Below are 21,083 nucleotides of genomic sequence, written 5' to 3' on the forward strand. Positions count from 1 at the left end.
TGAAAATGAGGGTTAGATGTATGGGTATTGGACTTAGGCCCACCCGGGATCATTTAGGGCTCCATTTAGCCTACTTGTACTTGTGTTGTAGGGGAATTGATTGGCTTCAAAGTGCCTTCATCATGTCAAGCTTTAGGAACTAATTGGCTTCAAGGGAAATTAAAAGAAGAGAAATAAGTGTAGTGTTATCAAGGGACATTAGAAGAAAAGAAATAAACATAGTGTTGAACTATTTCTGTAAGCACCTCTCTAAATAGAAATATATCCTTGATTCCATTGAGGTTTCCTCCCCAACTAGCCACTTATTAACCTAAAATGAAAGAAGTTTAGGAATCGTCATCCCCACCCAAACCAGCTACCCTACCACCTTAGAATTCTAAAGAGACATTAAGCTCAATATTATATTGAAAAAAAGTCAAATAACATTTTCCCCATTTGACTATTATACTTTGTTTATATGTTTGCCTAACTTTACAAGTGAGTCTAAACACCCTCAAAAAATTTCATAACCAATATTTAATCTCATTTAAGTTTTTATATTCCATAAGTCTTAATAGTTAAGTTATTAGACATCATAAATGTAATGCCCAAGACTTATAAGGTATTATTTATATTTATATAAGGTTAAGGAATTGAATTGAATTGAATTGGTTTGGACTTGGATCATTGGGCCCTTGTGATTGGGCTGAGGAAGTGCCTTACGTGGGGGTACCATGTGATGTACACTCAACGTACTCAAGAGATAAGGGTGCGGATTCCATGCACGTACGTGTAGCATATGCATCCAGTCTCTAAAACCCTAAAGTTTAGGGTTTGATCCCTATATAAAGAACCTTATGCTCTTAGTCTAGCCTCCCTCTCACCTTTAAGCAACTCTCACGAAAATCCTAATCCATATTTGTGTGTTCTTGCGATCTGGTAGCCATTTGAGAGCATTTTGGTATTGTTTTGGTGATTTTAAAGAGAAAGAAGTTTGAAGAAGGAGAAAGGACTTGAAGAGAGCTTATAGATCCAGGAGATTAGCACCATTTATGACTCATTTGAGGTATCAAGCTTCAAACTTGACCATTGTATGTTTAGTTTTAGTGTTGGGGTGTTTTATGGGTTATTTTGACTCCATTGTTGAGGCTTCTTGTGTCTTGATAGTTCCAGACCATAAGAGCTGTCCTTTTGAGCTCTTGGAAGCATTTAGAGTCATAAAAATCGGACATTGATGGGGCCTATAACTCGTCAAGTAAAACTCTACATGACGAGTTGGGGCCTCCAACTCATCGAGTAGAATTCCTTAATTGCATGAAATCCCTAAAACTCTACACGGGCTGACTAAAACTCTACACGACAAGTTGGGGCCTCCAACTCATAGGGTAGACTTCCTTAATTGCACGAAATCCCTAAAATCTCATTCTTGAAAATCGGGATGTTACACCTTTCAGGGTTATAGCCTGGGTGGGCAAGGTAGCATACCGTTTGGACCTTTTGGGGGAGCTTAGACAGATCCACAACACTTTTCATGTTTCGCAGCTGCGGAAGTGCATATCTGATGATTCCGCGGTGGTTCCGTTTTAGGACATTCAGGTAGATGATATTTTGAACTACATTGAGAGGCGTGTAGCCATTCTCAACAGGAAGATGAAGTGTAACACCCAATTCCTGGTACGTATTTAATTCAAAAGAACTTCATGTTTTACCCTGGGACTCGATAAGTTAGAGGAAAAACTAGTCGAGTAGACTCGTCTTTCATAGGGAGTTTAAGTGACCTGCTCGACAAGTTGGAAGGCCGACTCGGCGAGTAGGGGCTGTCTGGACAAAACCCTAATGCTTAGTGTTTGCACCCTATTTAATCACTTTATCTCGCCCCAAACCAGCCTCCATCACTCTCCCAACTCAGAGAAGCCTTAGATTGAAACCTTTCACCACTATTGTGTGTTCTTAAGCTTTTGGTGCCCTTTTTGTGTGTGTTTGAAGTGGAAGAAGAAGAAGAAGGCTTGGAGATTCAAGAGGAAGTCAGTAGATCTAGAAAGTAAGGTGCATTTCCAGCTTGTTTGAGGTAAAAAGCTCCTACCTTGACTTCTTACTTGTTAGATCAACTTTAGGGCTTGGATTTTTGTAACTTTAAGGCATTTCTAAGCCATTTCAGGTTATGGAGTGCAATATAGAGTTATGGCTTCATATCTTGGTCTTTGGAAGGTTCTCATGGCATAAAGGTGCCAACTTTATGGCCATGAGAGCCCCATGCATCTTGTGGGTCTCATTTTTGGTCCTTTTGAGCTTAAAGACCCATGCATGGACTTAAAGTTCGTGGCTTTACGTGTTATAACGACCCTAGGAGGTCAGATCTACCCTTTGGATGAGAAGAGCTTAACAGAAATCAAGTTTATGGACATAGTGTCACACCCCTGAACCAGATGGCGGAAACGTCCGAGGGCTCGCATGACTCAAATTGAATATCATCACAATGAATATACATGAAACATAACATAATGTGACAACCCGAAATTTATTTCGTCGCGGTAAACCCTTGTTTCGCTAATAAAACTTGTTTTATTAAACTGTTCCGTTAACCTTTTTGGATTAGGTTAATTAATTTGGGACTTTTACTATAACTTCATGAGTGTTCAAAATGCAGTAGAAACACGTGAAAAGCCCTCGATACACTTTTTAAAAGTTTCTAATTCACAACCCCGTCGAGTTACAACCATTCAATCGGGTACGACCAAAAGCCCCGTTCAAAATCAGTATCAGGTAGATTTCCACCGAGCCACAAACTCAAACCCTATATAAGGGTGAGTGAACCTCATTTACACCTTTTTCACTCTCTCTCTCTACAAGTTGCTTTCGATCCAAAAATGCCCATTTCGAGCTCCATAATCGTAAGTAATCTATCCTACCTTATTGTTTAGCTTAATATACCTGCAAATTCGTGTTTAAATCACCCAAACCCCTCATAAACATGTGTTTACGGCCCAAGAACACTCTTGGACCGCAAACACTCATAAATGGGGTTTTGAAGCCCCAAAACCCTTCCAAATCACTCCTAAGGCTTAGATATGACTTGTGGACTTGCATGTATGAGCTTAGAACACCAAAACCTTGGCTTTGGAGGAGTAAACATGAGTTTATGGCCCAAGAACACTCTTGGACCGTAAACCCCTCTTCATGGCCCGTGAACACCAATTAAGGTGTTAAATTTTCCCTTAAACACCTCCTAAGGCTTGGGTAAATGTCTAGAATCAACCACCAATGAAGTAAGGGAATTAAACATCAAAGAAACTATGGACTTAGGAGTTTACGGCCGTAAACCCCCCAAGGATTGGTCCATGGGCCGTAAACTCCCTTAAGAAGGCCATATGATGCCCTAACCTCCCCCTTTGGCTTGGAAAAATGCATAGAACCTTATACTCTTTCATTTAAGACCTTAAATCATGAGTTGAAGGGCCAAGTGAGAGTTTAAGGCCGTAAACTCTATGTTTATAGCCGTGAACTCCCTTAAATGGTTCATTTGGAGCCTTAACCCCTTCCTATGCCCTAGATTTGAACCTAGCCTAATTCTACAAGTGATATAAGATCTTAAAACATCCAAGAACACACCACCCTTGAGTTTACGGCCGTAAACTCATGGGGATATGGTCTTAGGGCCGAAATCTCCATAAAGAGTTTACTCTTGAAGAGTAAACTCCCTAACTAGGCCATACAATCCCTTATTGCAACCCAATAGCCTCCTAGCACTCGACCAAAGTGTTTTCTGCTCATTAGGATGCTTATACATGTTTAAATAGTATTATAATCACTAATTGTATGTAAACATATGTCATCATATGTTACTAGGTCATTAAGTGTGTTCAAGTCTTCACTTGACACCGAGCACTCGACCGACACTTCCAATCGGATCCACTTGCCACAGGTGAGTTCATACCCTTGAATTAACCTTTTAAATGATTTTAACTACTTTTATAGGGGGGGGGGGGGAATACAAGTTGAACTGTACAGTTATTAGATAAATCGCATGTGATTAATAATTATATAGCAACTAGACTTTTGCATGTTAACCGTTTTAATCGGATTAAGATTCTTAAATCATGTTTTCAAATTTCGTTAAAGTATGAACATCTCCTTTTATATCATTAAAGGTTATCCAAAGTTTTTCCAAAGTTCGTTTGTTAAAGAGACATCCAGTCGTAATGTCTTAATAAAGGTTTTCGAAATGTTTTCTTCACTTAAACTGTTTTATAAAAACTGTGACATCCCCAAAATTTCGGCAAAGACCGATTTCATTTATGTTTTTTAAAATAATTTCAGAGTAAATCCTTTTGATTTAAAAGTGTTGCGGAATTTGTTCCCAAAACAAAACATGATAAAATAATATTTATCAAAGCATTTCATCAAGAGATGCATTTTCATTATATAATTAAAACTCGGGGTGTCATGTTCTGATATAGACCATTAAGCATAAACAATAACATTACAAGTCATTCAACAAATATATACATATACAGACTTGTAAACAAAACAACTTGATGGTTCGTCCATCTTACGCCCTTGCGCCACTTCCTGTAATACAAATAAAACTGAGTGGGTCAGGCTTGGGAGCCTGGTGAGCATATAGGGTTTTCAACCCACAATAAATAAATTATATTTAAATTCACGAACCAATCACTATCCCGATTACCCATTCCCGTTATCCTCACTTTACGTCCCTAAAACAACATCTATCTTAAGGGACCTAATCTAGGATTTTCATCAGGACGGACATTACTGCTAAGGGGTTTCCTCAACAATAGATATCCTAAAGGCAACCATGAGGGGGATAGAGTACACCGGTGAACACATCGTTCACAACACCTACAGGTTATGAACCTGCTAGCGTTCCACGAGACTGTCTAGAAGGAGTCTGTGGTCGTTATCCATACTTCGCTGAATAACTAGGTCAACAACAACAACAACATCGAGGCCTCTCATCTGTTTATTACACACCAACTATCTACCCATGTTCTACCCAACATATTAGTAGATACAAATATATATTTTTATACATAGTTTAAAACCTGTATATATCATTTTCATTCAATATATATTCCACACAACAGATGAGGCATACCCACATAACACGTATGTGATTAAAGAGAGTGAATATACATTCACTTACATAACAACAAAACTATACACATAACACGTATTTCGTATAAAATACTTCATAATTATGCGTTAGAAGAAAGTAACTACACACTCACTTGATCAGAAGATGATCGGACAGCACTACGGCTTGCAGAAGTAGTAATCCTCAGCAGATCTGGAAGATCTCTACAAAAGTCGAACTTCTCGCGGGCAGAGCTTCGGCTCGGAAACCGCACTTCTCGGGATCTTCGGGATCTCGGGACTTGCTTCGGGACTCGGGGATATTACCGGGGCTTCGAGGTACTTCTGGCACGCAAATCGAGGTAAAACGGGAGAGAGAAGAGAGAAAATAGCAACCCTAAACGGCTGGCCCTTCAAATCAATTTATAGGGCAATTTTGGCCCTTGCCACGTCGTGGCAACCTTTTTCCACATCGTGGGCTTGGTCGTCACTGCATGCGTCATCCCAAGTTGCATCTGGGGGCCTCCCGGAGGTGTCAGGACACTTGCCACGTCGTGGTCTCTGACAGTTTTGGGGTTTCGCGCCCCGAACTTCAGAAATTCATAACTTTCGCATACGAACTCCGTTTTCGACGTTCTTTATATCGCCGCGAAGGTGAGATCATGATCTACAACTCTCGTTTAGACTCCATTGGCTAATTTTGACTTTGTTTTTAATATATTATAAGTATATTACTTATATATTATTTTTAGTAGGCCGAGATAGGAAAACTCCGTTCGAAATTCATAACTCCTTCATCTGAACTCCGATTCCGTCCGTCTTTCCGTTGTTGCACTACTATCGATGAGATCTTCAATTCTCATTTAGATCACTAAGGATAGATATCTATCTACCTTAAATTCACTATTTACATCGCGTTGGGTCGCGTTGGGTCGTGCCGGTTCTGTCACGAAACTTCGACAGGTCATAACTTCTTCGTTATAACTCGGATTTCGACATTATTTATATATTCGGAAACCTCGTTTCAACTACTAAAACATTATCTAAAGATATTAGGTTACACTTAAATTTTGACGCTTATTTTTATTCTTAATTAATCAAACCACCTAATTAATCAATTAAGCACAAAACACATAATACTCAAATAATACACTTCTATTATTTCAAAACGGGTTACAAAGGTTAACCTAGACTATCACATTGCTAAAAATGGCAAGCCCAGAAACACAGGCGTTACAAAAACCCTTTTCAAAGCTTGTTTTACAAAATGACATCAAGTCGTAAATTTCTTAAGTATTATGGTTTTACCAAAGTTTTCTTTTATGCTTTTATTTCTTAAATGCATGCCTATATTTGTATAGTTATATAAATAATGTTTAAAGGACTTAGGAAGGCTAGTTCGCCCTATTTCCTTTTCCTCGTTGGGATGTGGTTTGGTGGGTATCGGATATCCGTCCGAAGGTCGTTTAAACATTAATTATATATCATGTATACATGTATGGACATAAAAGCTCTCTCTCTCTCTCTCTCAGTCGATTCATCACCTTGAGTAGTACATGCATTCTTCTATTATTCATGTTTCTGGAACCCTAGTAACTATTATAGGAATAGTTAGGAGACTCTATCTCTGAATCTATCTCTCTAACTCTATCTCTCACTCTATCTCTCTAACTCTATTTCTCTTTCTTTCTCTCTCTCTCTCTCTATCTCTATCTCTATCTCTCTCTATCTCTCTCTCTCTCTATCACTCACTCTCTCTCTCTTTCTCTCGCTCTCTCTCTTTTGCTTTAGAATGTGACACATTATTTCCCTCTACGACGCTTCATTGCGCCAACGTCGTGTAACCAGAGTCTCCGGGAAGGAGAGCGAACATCATGTGTATAGATCTATACGGAACTGACACTTCCACACCCAGACTACTAGCTACAGTCCACGTCGGTAAGACCCATGGGTGACATAATGCCACTACCTCTACGCGTGACCTGGAGGGTCATCGGAAACTCTATCGTCGATCAACATGGTTACATACTAGTTCACATTCACTCATTGTTTTAGACTTTGCTAGTTGTATCGTTCATGTTATACTGCCTGGAGTCTATGGTTTCTTGTGTTTTAGTCAGCAGTATTAATGTTGAGATATATATTATTTTCCCCTGGTATTTTTATTTGTGAGTTTCTCATTATTCCTTTAAAGTCAATACTGTATTTTAGTAATGATAGTATTTTTGGGGAAAATTACTCCTTATAAAGTAAATCTGTCAGGTCTTGGTAGAAGACTTCTTTTATTTAGAAAATATAGGATTTTCTAGAAAGGACGCTAATACACCGTAGATTCTAAACTACTATCTTTCATAAAGTTATTCTGAATAAAAATGTGTATTTATACAAATGGAACTAAATACTTATGAACTCACCAACATTATAAAAATGCTAATAATCGCTTTCAAAATAACTTGTATTCTCAGGTCATCGATAGACAGGTACATCCCGGTAGCATTTGCGAAGACAGCCTAGTACCAAGCTGCATCTATATTATTTCTTGTATTACTTTGATGTTGCTATGAAATGTAACCTATCTCAGTCGGAAAGTCAACCTTGAAAAGAAAAGGCCAAGAGTGTTGAGAATTGAGGTTGTCTCAACAATTGTGGAGAGTATAAAGAAAGCTCAGGAAGAAGCTTCAGAGAAGAATTGGGCAAAACATTAGTATTCGGTACAAACAACCAAGGGTTAAAGGTATTCCAAGATAGGATTTGGGTACCTAAGATGGGAGGAGTAAGAGATGTTCTGATGGAAGAAGCTCACAAGACCATGTACTCGATTCATCCCAGCAGTACGAAAATGTATAGGGATTTAAAACCCTATTACTGGTGGCCAACGATGAAGCTCGATGTTGCTAAGTATGTGGCTGAGTGTGTGACATGTGCAAGAGTCAAGGCACAACATCAGAAACCGTATGAGAGTTTAGAACCTTTACCTGTACCCATGGGTAAATGGGAAGACATCACCATGGATTTTGTGACTAAACTACCCAGAACAAAGAGCGGTCACGACATGATTTGGGTAGTCGTGGATCGTTTCACCAAGAGTGCACACTTCATAGCAACCAATGAAAAATGGTCTATGGATAAGCTTGCGGATGCTTACGTGAAGGAAATTGTGAGACTTCACGGTGTTCCTCTAACATTTGTATCAGATCGTGATAGTCGTTTCACGTCATGATTTTGGAAAAGTCTACAAGAGGAAATGGGTACCAAGTTGTGTTTAAGTACAACTTACCATCCACAAACTGATGGTCAGAGCGAAAGAACAATACAAACACTTGAAGATATGCTGAGAGCACGTACCCTGGAATTCCAAGGTAACTGGGATGAACATTTACCTTTGGTAGAATTTTCCGACAACAATAGTTTCCAATCGAGCATAAAGATGGCACCTTATCACGCTTTGTATGGATAGAAGTGTCGTACGCCGTCTTGTTGGCTTGAAGCTGGAGAAAAGCAGTTTATGGGACCTGAGATAGTCCATCAGACTGCTGAAAAGTTGAAAGTGATTAGGGAAAGGATGTTAGCAGCTCAAGATCGTTAAAAGAGCTATGCTGACAAGAAAAGAAAATCGATAACATTCGAAGTTGGTGATTCGGTTTTGCTTAAAGTCTCACCGTGGAAGGGACTTATAAAATTTGGTAAAAGAGGAAAGTTGAGTCCAAGGTTTATTGGACCATTTAAAGTTCTTCAGATGATTGGGAATCAAGCTTACAAGCTAGAACTACCAGAAGAACTAGATGGTATTCATAACACTTTCCATGTGTGTTATTTAAGGAAGTTCACGGGAGATGTTCCCAACATAATTCCAATATCTGAGTTAAGGCTGGATAAAAGCAAGAGGTTAATCGAAGAACCAGAGGCAACCGTTGACCGTAAAACTAAAAAGTTGCGACGCAAGATGGTCGATTTAGTGCTTGTGCAATGGAAACATACGAATGGGCCAAATCTCACATGGTAAACAGAAGTGACATGATGAGTCGCTACCCGCATTTGTTTACTGATGTGTGATTCCGGGGACGGAATCATCCTAAGGGGGAGAGAATTGTAACGCTCGTGTTTATGGGCTAAAAGCATTAATAACATTGTAATAGTCTAGGTCAACCTTTGTAACTCATTATGAAGTAATAAAGAGGAATTATGTGAATATCATGTGAATTATATGCTTATTTGCTTAATTATTATGATTTAATTAATTAATAATGAAAATAAGCATTGAAAATAAATATTAGAAAAATCCAATATCTTTTAAAAAAGTTGTAGTGGCCGAAACAAGGATTCTGGATATATAAAGAACACCGAAATCCGAGTTATAATGAAGAAGTTATGACCTGTCGAAGTTTCGCGACGACATGACATCGGGAAGTGTAAAAAGTGAATTTACGACAAGATGCTTTTTAGCCTTAACAATCTAAACAAAAGTCATAGTATTCGTTAAGCCGAGAATTTTGTTAAAAAGAACTTTCAAATCTGACTTCGTATGAGGAAGTTATGATTTTTCTAAATTTTAGCGGGGCAATAGACAGCTAAAAACTCGAATTTAAAATCGAGCGATATTTAGCCAACACAACCTAAACGAGAATCAAAGGTATCGTTAATAGTAGTACAACGGTAAAAAGACTGACGGAAACGGACGTCGGATGAAGAAGTTATGAATTTTTAACGGATTTTCCTGTCCTGGTCTGTTAAAAATAAAAATATTAAAATTAAATTCAAAAATAGCCGATGAAGTCTAAACGAAAGTTGTAGAATATATTCCCACCTACGCGTGCATATAAAGAACGTCAAAAACGGAGCTCGTATGCGAAAGTTATGAATTTTTAAAAGTTTTGGGTGCAATTTTCGAAAAATTCGCATGGATAGGAGCCGGCCACGTCACCCTCGCCTCGTGTCCGAAGTAGCTGCGTCATCTGATCGTGGCGCATCCGAGGAGTGATGCGTGTCACATCCTTCTAAGTTCGAGCTCCGGTCCAATCATCTGAAGATGCGTGTGACCACGGTGGCAAGCCCTCGCATGCGAGACGTGTCCGAACCCCTGGTGCCGCGTGTTCGCTTCTCAGCCTCCATGTCCGAGCCTAGCAGCCTGCTATGTGGAGCCTCCTTAGCCAATCAATCCTCGGTTTCACACCCTATAAATAGGGGGTTGCAAGATTTGCCGACTAGAATTAGAAAATTGCCATTTTTGGCCCCTCTCTCCATATTTTGACTATTTTGATTTTTCTCGAAGCCCCGGTATCATTTTTAAAGCCCATAATATGTCCCGAAGTGCCCGAAGACCCGAAATTTTTTATCTTTTCGGTTTTGAAGCTCCAACCCTCGCAAAGCCCGGTTTCTCAATAAAACTCCCGGTTTTATCAGAAACGATCATTTTAGGGAATGAATTGTTGCCCGATTATCATCAAATCAAGTGAGTGTATAGTCATTCTCATCTTACACATAGATATGAAGTATTTTCTATAAAATACGTGCTATGTGTAATTATATTGATTGTTTATTTGAGATGACTGTTGAATAAATGTTTTATACAAGTTATAAACTGTATATGTATTTTATCTACATATATGTTGGGTAAAACATGGGTAGACGAAACAGTTGATGTGTGTTAAAATGGTGAGAGGCCTCGATGTTGTTGTTGTTCCAGTCATCTAGCGGAATATGGATGACGACCACGGACTCTTCTAGACAGTCTAGTGGAACGCTAGCAGGCTCGCAACCTGTAGGTGTTTGTGGGCTTGATGTTCACCGGTGTCTCCATCCCCCTCATGGTTGCCTTACGGACATATATGGCTAAGGAATCCCCTTAGCAGTAAAGTCCATCCCGATGATAAAATCCTTAGACTAGGTCCCTTGTATAGGTGTTTAGGGATGTAATGTAAGGATAACGGAAATGGGTAATCAGGGTTATTGTTGGTTTGATAAAATTAATAAATTTATTGTTGATCAATGAAATTAATAAATTTATTATTATTTGTTGGTTGAAAACCCTATATGCTCACCAGGCTCCCAAGCCTGACCCACTCAACTTTCTGTTTTACAGGTAGTGGACCCAGAGCATAATTTGGATGATAATGAGGAATTTTTCCCAGAGCATAATTTAGATGATAATGAGTGATTTTTGGATTATAGACTAGTAGTTGTAAATAACTGTTGTAAGGCTTATAATGTATTGTTTTATGCTTTTGATCTGCATCAAACATGACATCCCGAGTCTTTTTAATGAAATACATTTCTATGCAAATGCTTTGATAAATCTTTATCATATTTTTATTTTGGGAACAAATTCCGCAACACTTTTATGTAAAATATTACTCTGATTTTCAAACAAGCATCAACAAAATTGGTCTTTTCTGGCCGTAAAATGGGGATGTCACATAACGTGCATAATTCATACAATCGATTTTAATCCATTCCAGAGCATCTAACTCGTAGATCTAATCTCCTGGAACCATCTGAACACGTGAAGTTGCTAACTTTACGTGTAACTAAGAAGAAATGAAGCTATTTCACTCAAACTCTACTTTAATCGGGAAAACTCATCCGACTCGCCGAGTTGTATGAACAACTTGTCAAGTCTAAGGCAATCTTCATCGGACTCGCAGAGTTGCTCATCCAACTCGCTGAGTCCACGGCTATCTTCATATGACTCATCGAGTCAACCTTGCGACTCACTGAGTCCATTCAGTCCTTTTTCCATACAGACCTGATTTGAGCCATGCAGCGACTCCAAATCACAGATCCAAGCTTCTAGGGCATGCTTATCACATAAAGTTGCAAACTTTACGTGCATGCATCGCTTTAAAGGCTTCAAATGCCAAATCTAGGCTCTTAATAGGGTTCTAAGCTCAAGAGGAACCTCAATCACGACCACAACTGGAACTTTACACTTCTAGAATACAATGAGGGTCCAGATCTGAAGTATAACTCGATCAAAACGCTTTATCACAAAGGATTTGGGGGGTTTTTAGGCTTAAAAGCAACAATTTGGGGACAAACAAGATCTACTAGATCAATAAGCAAGATGGAGACTTTATTACCAGAAAAGATGACCACAAATGAGTGTGTTTTGGATCTACTTCCTCTTCCTTGAACTCTTCAACCTTCTCCTTCTTCTACTTGATCAAAAAGTTCATTCACAAAGTAACAATCACTCACACACTCTTTAAGGGGGCAAGGGTTCGGTAAAGGATGCTCTGAGGGTAATGGAGGCGAGGTTGGGGCGCATAAATGAGTTTAAATAGGGTGCAAACCCTTAAAATTAGGGCTTCATCCAGACATACGGACTCGCTGAGTCCTAGCGTATGGACTCGTCGAGTAGCCAACTCAATTTGCATGATCATCCTGTCTCTACTCGACGAGTTGGGCTACAGACTCGTCGAGTACCCCCTTAAGAAATGAAAATACTTTATTTAAATCACATAGCAGAAATGAGGCGTTACACAAAGTCAACTGTCCATGTTGACTCGACTCATCGAGTGCAGTTCACCTACTCGTTGAGTCCTTCCTGAACTCGAGAAGTTGTGAAATCCTTGATTGGCTCGTCGAGTTCTCCTTTAACTCACCGAATTCATACGTGTCCATGAATTGGAAGAAACCCCAGCAGACTCGCCGAATCTTCTAATGAGTCGCTGAGTTCAAGGCAAACTTCAACGGACTCGTCAAGTTGTTCATCCAACTCGTCGAGTTCATGGCGATCTTCATCGGGCTTGCCGAGTTGTTCATCCAACTTGTCGAGTTCATAGCCATCTTTATCGGGCTCGCCGAGTTGTTCATTCAACTCGCTGAGTCCTCGCAGACCTTCATCCATGCAGACGCTTTTTAAGCCATGGCAATGCTCCAGATTACAGATCCAAGCTTCTAAGGCATGTTTATCACGTTGTAATGCCCGGTTTACCAGGTACATTAATTAATATTATAATTTAAATTGTGTTGAGGTGACTCGACGAGGTGCTTAGACTCGTCGAGTCAGGTCGCGAATGGGTGACGTGGAAAATGACTAGACTCGACGAGTCAGGGGAATGCACTCGCCGAGTCAGAGCTGGCGAAAGAAACCCTAATTTCTCGGGTTTGGGACCTATTTAAGGACCCTTATAGCCACCATTTGCGGCTACCAGACCCTTGAGATAGACCCTAAGAGTGCTTGAGCGTTTGTGAGAGGAAAGAAGCCATTATTTGATCTTTGTGGGTTAGTTTTGCAAGAAGAAGGTGGTTCCAGCTTAGAGGAGGCCAAGAAGGTTGCATATTTGTGGATCTTGAGCAAAGGACATCATCCTTGAGGTAGCATATCGATCCTTTTTCTATTTTGTTGAAGAATCCATGGATCTAGGGTTTTCTATACCCTTTACTGGGATGATTGTTGGATATATGATCCCTTATCATGTTTAGACTTCGGATCTGGACCCATAGTGGTCCAGAGAGCTTTATCCATCTTGCTTTATGATGAGTTATGGAAGAAATGGGCTTAGGATGTTGTATTTGGGGCAAATGCTTCAAGTAGAGTTATTTGGACGATGCATGAGTATCAAGTTTGAACCTTTACGTGTTTATTAAGCTTGGGAAGGCCATATCTATGGATTAGAGGAACAGATCTGACCTCAGAAGGCCATTTGAGTTTGAGCATGGAATGAACTCACCGAGTCCATGAGCATACTTGATGAGTCGGACGGGGTTGTCTCGTGACTCACACAGTTGGTGACTCGCCGAGTTGGGAGAGTGACTTAGTGAGTCAGAGGGGGATTTAGGGGACTTGAGTTCACGTCTGAACTCGCCGAGTCAATGCCTGACTCGACGAGTTGGGTCAAAGGGGTGGCCATTGAACAACGTTGATGTAGCACCTGGTTTCCGGTATGTGAATTTTATTTGAGCATTGCCCTAATTTAGCCTTGGACTCGGCGAGTCATAGGGTCCGACTCGCCGAGTAGGGACGAGACTCAGGACACGTTTTAAGTAGGCGACTCGGCGAGTCCACATCCTGGACTCGGCGAGTCACCGCTGCTGGATGAAACCCTAAGTTTCAAGGGTTTACACCCTATTTAAACTCTCATTCCGCCCCAACTCGTCCCCATTCACCCCCAGAACTCCCCCTACATCGTTTTCCCTTGTTTCCTTGAGAGTTTGAGGTGTTCTTGGTGTGTTCTTGAAGGTTTTGAGGAGTAAGAGGAGTAGATCAAGAAGAGGAGAAGGAGATCAGCCATCTTTGTGTCATTTCAACATTTCCTTTGAGGTATAACCCGTTTTCCCCTTGATTCTATGCTTAAAACTTCATTTGGGTCCTTCTTGGTCAATTCCCCAAGTTTGTATGTGCATTATATGCCGTAATAAGGCGTTTGGCCTTTGGATCTATGCAAGATTGAGCTCCAGGAGCTCAGATCTGTTAGCTTTTTGGCCCCATGAGGCTTGTTAGCCCTAGATCTACCCTTTTGAGACATTTTGAGCCCTATAATCCATATTGGTGAATATCCACACGTAAAGTTGGAAACTTTACGTGTGATTCGTGTCCTAGAAGTCCAGATCTATGAATGGCATGGACTGGAACCGAGCAAATCGGTATATTTAAGGAGTGCATGGCGACGACTCGGCGAGTCGCATAGGTGACTCGGCGAGTCTGGTCGCGAGTCACCGATTTGGTCCCTTCTTCATGTGTCGAGTTGAGCCATGAGTCACAGGGGGTGACTCGGTGAGTTGGGAGCTGAACTCACCCATGTTAGGACTCGGCGAGTCAATGCCCTGACTCGGCGAGTCCAAGGCAATCTTCATAGCTCAAGAACAGACTCGGCGAGTTGTTCATACAACTCGGCGAGTCTTAGCACAAAGTGTTCATCGGATGAAGATGAACTCGACGAGTTGTTCATACAACTCGGCGAGTAGGATGAAGGTGTTGAATGACAGTTAGAAGGTGAACTCGTCGAGTCATAGCCCGACTCGACGAGTAGAACCAGGGACCCAGGACATTGGTTTGCTAGGGACTCGGCGAGTGGTGATCCACTCGGCGAGTCGGGTCAACTGAAAGTTGACTCCAGCTTTGGCTTAGAGCTAAACCAGGGGTAAAATGGTCATTTTACCTAAAGGACAGTTAGCAGTGTTTGATTGAGTATGTCGTGGAAATTGCAGCCGGAGGACTCCCGGAGCAGCAGCAGTCAGTTAGTTCCCGATCAGTTCAGCAGCTACTTTGAGGTGAGTTACCTTCCAGTAGCGGTGGGTCTAAGGCCACAATGCCGACCCACCAGTAGGAGATGTATGATAGATGATTGTCTTTGTGATATCATCTAAGTTCGCTATTACCTGACATGTTATATGCTAGCATGATATGTTGTATGTGATAGTAGTAGAGTTTGGTTGTTAGGACCGAAGGGTAGTCAGACACCCCAGATACGTCTGACAGTATGTGATGATATGTATGCATGCTGGCTTGTTATGTTATATGTGATCGTAGTAGTAGGGGTGAAATAGTCCCCGAGGATCGATTGTTAGGACCGATGGGTAGTCAGCACCCCAGAATGGCTTGACATGGGTAGTTAGCACCCCAGAATGGCTTGACACGGGTAAGACGGCACCCCAGAATGGCCGTATGGGTAGGTCGGTACCCCAGAATGGCCGTACCGGGTAGTCAGGCACCCCAGAATAGCCTGGCAGTTCGTATGTTATGTGTTTGTATGGTATGCGGTACGTTGGGGGAACTCACTAAGCTTTGTGCTTACATTTACAGTTTTGTTTTCAGGTACCTCTGCATCGAAGGGGAAGGAGCCGGCGCGGTAGCGGCACGTCATACACACACTCTTCGGTTTCCGCATTTATGAGGTTTACTGGGATTGTACTCTGATATTTTGATGGGATGTACGGTTTGGCTTTTGAGAACATGGTTGCAATGTGTTATGGTGTGAACAAACAATGTTTTTATTTATTAATGTTTTCTAAAGTAATATCTTAAAAATGAAATTTTCGGACGTAAAAATTGGGTCGTTACAGTTGACCAGAGTTGACTTGTGTTGACTTAAGGGCATTAGTTAAATTAAGTCAGGAAGGTATTAATTAGAGATGTATTTATGCTGTAGGAGGAAGCTAGGTCGGAGGATTGAGTGCGAGTGATTATCCGACATCTTCGAGGTGAGTCTTCTCACTATGCCTTACCCGATGGGGTTATTATGTGTGACCGGAAGGTCTTATGTGTATGATGAAAATGTGATGTATGGTGTATATGTAATATGTTATGATATGAGTATGATAATATGGACCGGAAGGTCAACAAAGCATGGACCGGAAGGTCAACAGAGTTATGGGATGGAAATCCCCTAAGACACCTGGATCGGAAGATCCCATAGAGCTATGACCTGAAAAGGTGTATGTGTTGTACGTGGTATTTTAGGGAACTCACTAAACATTATTGCTTACCGTTTGCGTGTTATGTGTTTCAGGTACCAGTGATGATCGCGGGAAGGCACCGACATGATCAGTACACACTTATGGTGGAGATGTTTTGAGATTCCGGGGAATTTGATTTGCACTTATGTTATGTAAAAACAATTGATACACGTTTTTGAGAATTGTGATTGGGGTATTTTTATTAATTTAAAATGCAAAATTGTTTTGAAATTTCACGATGTTACACACGTAAAGTTGCAAACTTTACGCACATGCAAGGTTCTAAAGGCCCTAAATGACCAATCTATGCCTCTAATGGAGCTTTACACCTTAGGAGAGTCTCATTCTTCAACCTGGAAACTTTATGTACTAAGAAGCCCAAAGGAGCTAAGTTCTGAAGTTACAACTTCAGATCTGAGATTGCAAAGAAGAATAGCTTCCAATCATACTATGAAAACCCTAGAATTTGACCAAAGAGGGGATCTAGAATGAATGAGGTTAGGGTAACGATTTATACCTCTCAGAAGATGCTAAATACAATAGATTTTAGGTCCTTCAAGCTCCTTGCTTCCGAATGCTTGATCTCCAAGCTCTTTTCTCCAAGAAAATCCTCCCAGAAGATGCTAAATACAATAGATTTTAGGTCCTTCAACTGTTACGTAGACAAAAAGACTCGTTTAATGTTTTTTTTTTAAACACACTTTTAAACGACATTACCCCAACAACCTATGTCAACTGCTACGTAGACAAAACCAGATGTAGCCAATCATAATGATCATTTCAGACAAAAATATTAGGTTAAATAACATTTTAAAGCTTAAATTAAGTTAAATGACTAAATGAGTACATGACAAAAAAATGAATCAATTTCTACATTATCCTTATTTTTATGTAAACTAAAATGGTGTTTTTTTTTTGGTAAAAAGTCTTTTTGACATTTTGTCGTAGAAAGATAATTGATGAATAGATTCCAGAAACAAAATACATAAAAAAATCTTTTTGATATCTTTTTTTCCAAAAAACAAAAAATAACTTTTGATTTTGGAAACATTTTTTAATTTCTAACGCTTATGTGATATATTTTTTTTCACCACCGATATCACCATCAATGCTGCAACAACCGCCACCAGCTCCACTATCACTACCTCTACCAACACCAACATCAACACCGACAACACCACCACCAACAACAGTCTTTTGTTATGAACAAACAAATTTTTTATAAAGGCCACCCAAAAAAAAACTTTTTTATCTGTATTTTATATATAAAAAAGTACAAAACATTTTACCTGTTACAAATTACAAAAGACAAATAAAACAAAAAACCTTATTTTTGACTCATTTAACATCCCACAAGGGTCTACTGCGTTGAGACAAGAAACGCTCTTTGCCAATAGGGCACACGAAATCAAACCCATCCCCCAAAACAACAAAACCCCCTGCGGCATAAACCCTAGAAAGTAGCAGAGAGATGGGAGGGAAAGGAAAGAAGAGAAGAGAAAAGAATTACAAAGAAGCTCATGGAGTCGGCAAGAATCGATTACCCCCACCGCCTGTTCGTTCATCCCTCGATGTAATTCCCTCCAAGCTTCGCCAACTCATGTCATATACCTCAGGTTCTGATCCCCTTTCTTTTATCAATTTATATGCATAAATCCACAAATATAAGCAGTTTTAGCTTTTCGCTTTTTATCCCTTTTCTTTTGAGAAAAAAAAAATCTGTTTTTAGTGCACTTACAATGTCGATTTCAGGGTCTGGAAAGTTAACAGTTGACGTTGAAGAGCATAAGAGAGGCGGCGATAGCCGCGGTGGCTCTGGTGGTGGAAATTTAATAGAAAATGTAAGTAATTCTCATGTCCTGGTTGTTTTTGTTCATCAATTTCTACAATATTGCATTACATAGCCTAAAAAACATGGCTTGATTTAAAATTTAAAGTTGCAAATTTCGAAATTGGTTACATTTTTTTGATTTCCAATGCCAATGGACTTGATTTCAGTGGTCCAACAATAGATATGTATTTATTCGAGCTTAATGGAAGACTCATGGGTACTTTCAAACAGTACTTAATATGAAAACCTTGGAATCATGTTTACATGGCTTAATCTATAATCAATAAGCTTTAATGTAGAAAAACGACTTAATAGAGAATAAGACTTTTTCTGTTAACTGCTTGTCATTTTACAAATTTGCCCTCATTCTCAACATCTTTTATCCATATAACATTGTCTGATACCGTTTTTATATACTAACCTAATAACATGTGCATCTAAATAAAAGTGAACAACTTAGAACATTGGTGAAAGTTATTGGTATTTAATCCTTGTGTGACACATTATTAGAGTTTTTTAATATATATATATTTTTTTTTTTTTTTTTTTTTTTGCAGAAAGTTGGTGCAAATGAAAAACCTGATTTTGTGGTTTCTGATTCCAAGATTAAAGATAATGATGAAGGAACAGAAAAGAAAAAGAAGAAAAGGAAAAGGAAGCAGGTAGATGATCTTCGGTTTGAGGCAGAATTAGGTGCAGTTGGTTCAAAAAGAAAGGAACGCAAGAAAAAGTAAGTTTCCCATTTGTATTTTTAAATTTTTATAAGTTATTAATATGTTATATAACAACAGAGAAAGTAAGTTTTTCATTTGTTTCTACCATTTTCTTTTTGAGTGTTTGGATGACTTAAATAATCACATTTTAATAAGTTATTTCTTTCTAACTTATTTGTTAAGTCGTATTCTTTTTGGTTTTTGCAAACATGTTTTCCTTTTTTTTTTCTTTCCCAAATGTCTTTATGAACAATTTGAATGATATTTACAGACTTCTAGAAGAACGGAAAAAGAAAAAGAAGAAGACAAATGAGGGTGAAATAAACTTTCCAGGGCGTGAAGAGATCAAATTTGGAGACGTTGTTAAAGCTCCACCAAAGTTGGTTAATGTTCCCAAGGTTAGATTATCTAATAAAATCTGTCATATTTGAAGGGAAAAGTGATTATTGAGATATATTTAATGCTACCTACCTATCTCTACTATTAAAAAAGTGATTATGTAGATTTTTAAGTTTTTTGTTTTATGGTTTGTAGAAATTTGGGTCTTCGAATGCATCTCAAGAGAGGATCCGATTGAGAGCCATTGAAGCGTATAGAGATCAAAAGAAATGGGCTTCAAGACCCGGAGTTCACCAACCCACAATAGACATAACACAACCATCTTTATAGTGCTTTTTTTTTTCTTGGCAAATGTGTTAATTCAGAATTATGTAATGTTGTGAGTTAGGTCATTTTTTTTTGTAATACATTAAGTTTTTTAAGGATAAAGTGATTCGGATAAATGATGTTAAAAATATTTGAGAAAATGACAAAATACAGTTTTTTTTTTTTTTAAAGAGCAAACAAAATACAGTTGGAGAATTAGAAGGAAGTTGGAAAAGTTTTGGTATGTGATAATACTAACAAAACGAAATGCTGATTTTGAACAAATACGGAGATTGGATTGCATCCTCTTAGTAAGGGGTTTGGGGGTTCAAGACCTTTTAATTACATTCCTTTTTAATCTTTAACTAGAAAATGCCCTCGCTTTGTTCGAAGATTTTACTTGTGAAATTACTATTGCTTGTTTTTGAAAAAAAAAAAAAAAAAAACTCTTGAAACATTTAGTGATCCACATAGCCATTTTACAAAACTCAAAATTTTATGGCTAAATACTTAAAAGGTGTTGCTAATAAGACACCTCTTAGACACCTAATTGACCACTTTTTAAAAAGTCAACCAATAATTAAGTGCTTATAATCAGCTTTTCCGGAAAACAATGCAATTTCAGTCAATAAAAATATTTTAAAAATTAATTAGGGTGTCCATATTGAAATATGGGGTGTCTTTTTAGCCAATCCCATACTTAAAACACCCTTAATTTTTTTTTTTTTTTTTTTTCAGAAAATACCAGTTGGTGTTTGTGAAATGGTGTGAAACTGGGCATTAAAAAAACGGGTATTTCTAGGATGACATCACTTTTCGCTTTCGGTTAAAATGGATGGTTATTTTTGTAATTTGCAAATGTTATGTTTAATTCTTGGAAAACCATTATTTTTATTAGATATTTTCTTTTTCGTTTTATTAGTAGAGATAGGGTTTTAATAAACTTAATAAAATGAAACGAGCTAACAATCTTAAAATATCGTAAATACCTTTATTGAAAAAAAATAGATTATTATTGTATTAGTATAGTGTTTTTCTTAATTTTATAAAGGAAAATATACTAAAAAAGTAAAAACTTTGTAACAATGGAACAAAACATAAACGTTAGTCATAAAATCATTTAAATAAAAGAATTAATGGATCTATTTGAACAAGTTTAAACGTTGCTTAATATCTAATGAAATTATTTCAAATGCGTTCCCACGTCATTGTCAATTCAATAGTGAAGCTTAATCAAACATATAAAAAAAAGTTATAATCTATTTTTCTTTTCCACACAGATAGAACAAAAATGAAACATGAATGTAAAACCTCTTAAATCTTTTGAGGTACAATCGAATGACATAAACTATTTTCCATATTAATTTTTCTTTTTCTGGTTTTATGAATGTATTTATTCACCAACACGTTTATTACAAAGTACA

The 21,083-nt window shown here is 38.6% G+C and overlaps 1 protein-coding gene across 1 annotated transcript; it reads left to right on the forward strand.

Annotated features, from left to right (window-relative positions):
* The first annotated feature begins 17,828 nt into the window (after positions 1 to 17,828).
* Positions 17,829 to 19,843, forward strand: LOC145037865 (coiled-coil protein). The gene is made up of 5 exons (XM_078986613.1): positions 17,829 to 18,086; positions 18,223 to 18,311; positions 18,859 to 19,031; positions 19,286 to 19,412; positions 19,549 to 19,843. Exons 1-5 carry the CDS (start codon positions 17,942 to 17,944, stop codon positions 19,681 to 19,683), a joined length of 669 nt encoding a protein of 222 aa, XP_078842739.1. The 5' UTR covers positions 17,829 to 17,941; the 3' UTR covers positions 19,684 to 19,843.
* Positions 19,844 to 21,083: the final 1,240 nt, after the last annotated feature.

Source organism: Lactuca saligna, chromosome 3 (assembly GCF_052625555.1).
Source record: "Lactuca saligna cultivar CGN05327 chromosome 3, ASM5262555v1, whole genome shotgun sequence".
NCBI classification, from domain to species: domain Eukaryota; kingdom Viridiplantae; phylum Streptophyta; class Magnoliopsida; order Asterales; family Asteraceae; genus Lactuca; species Lactuca saligna.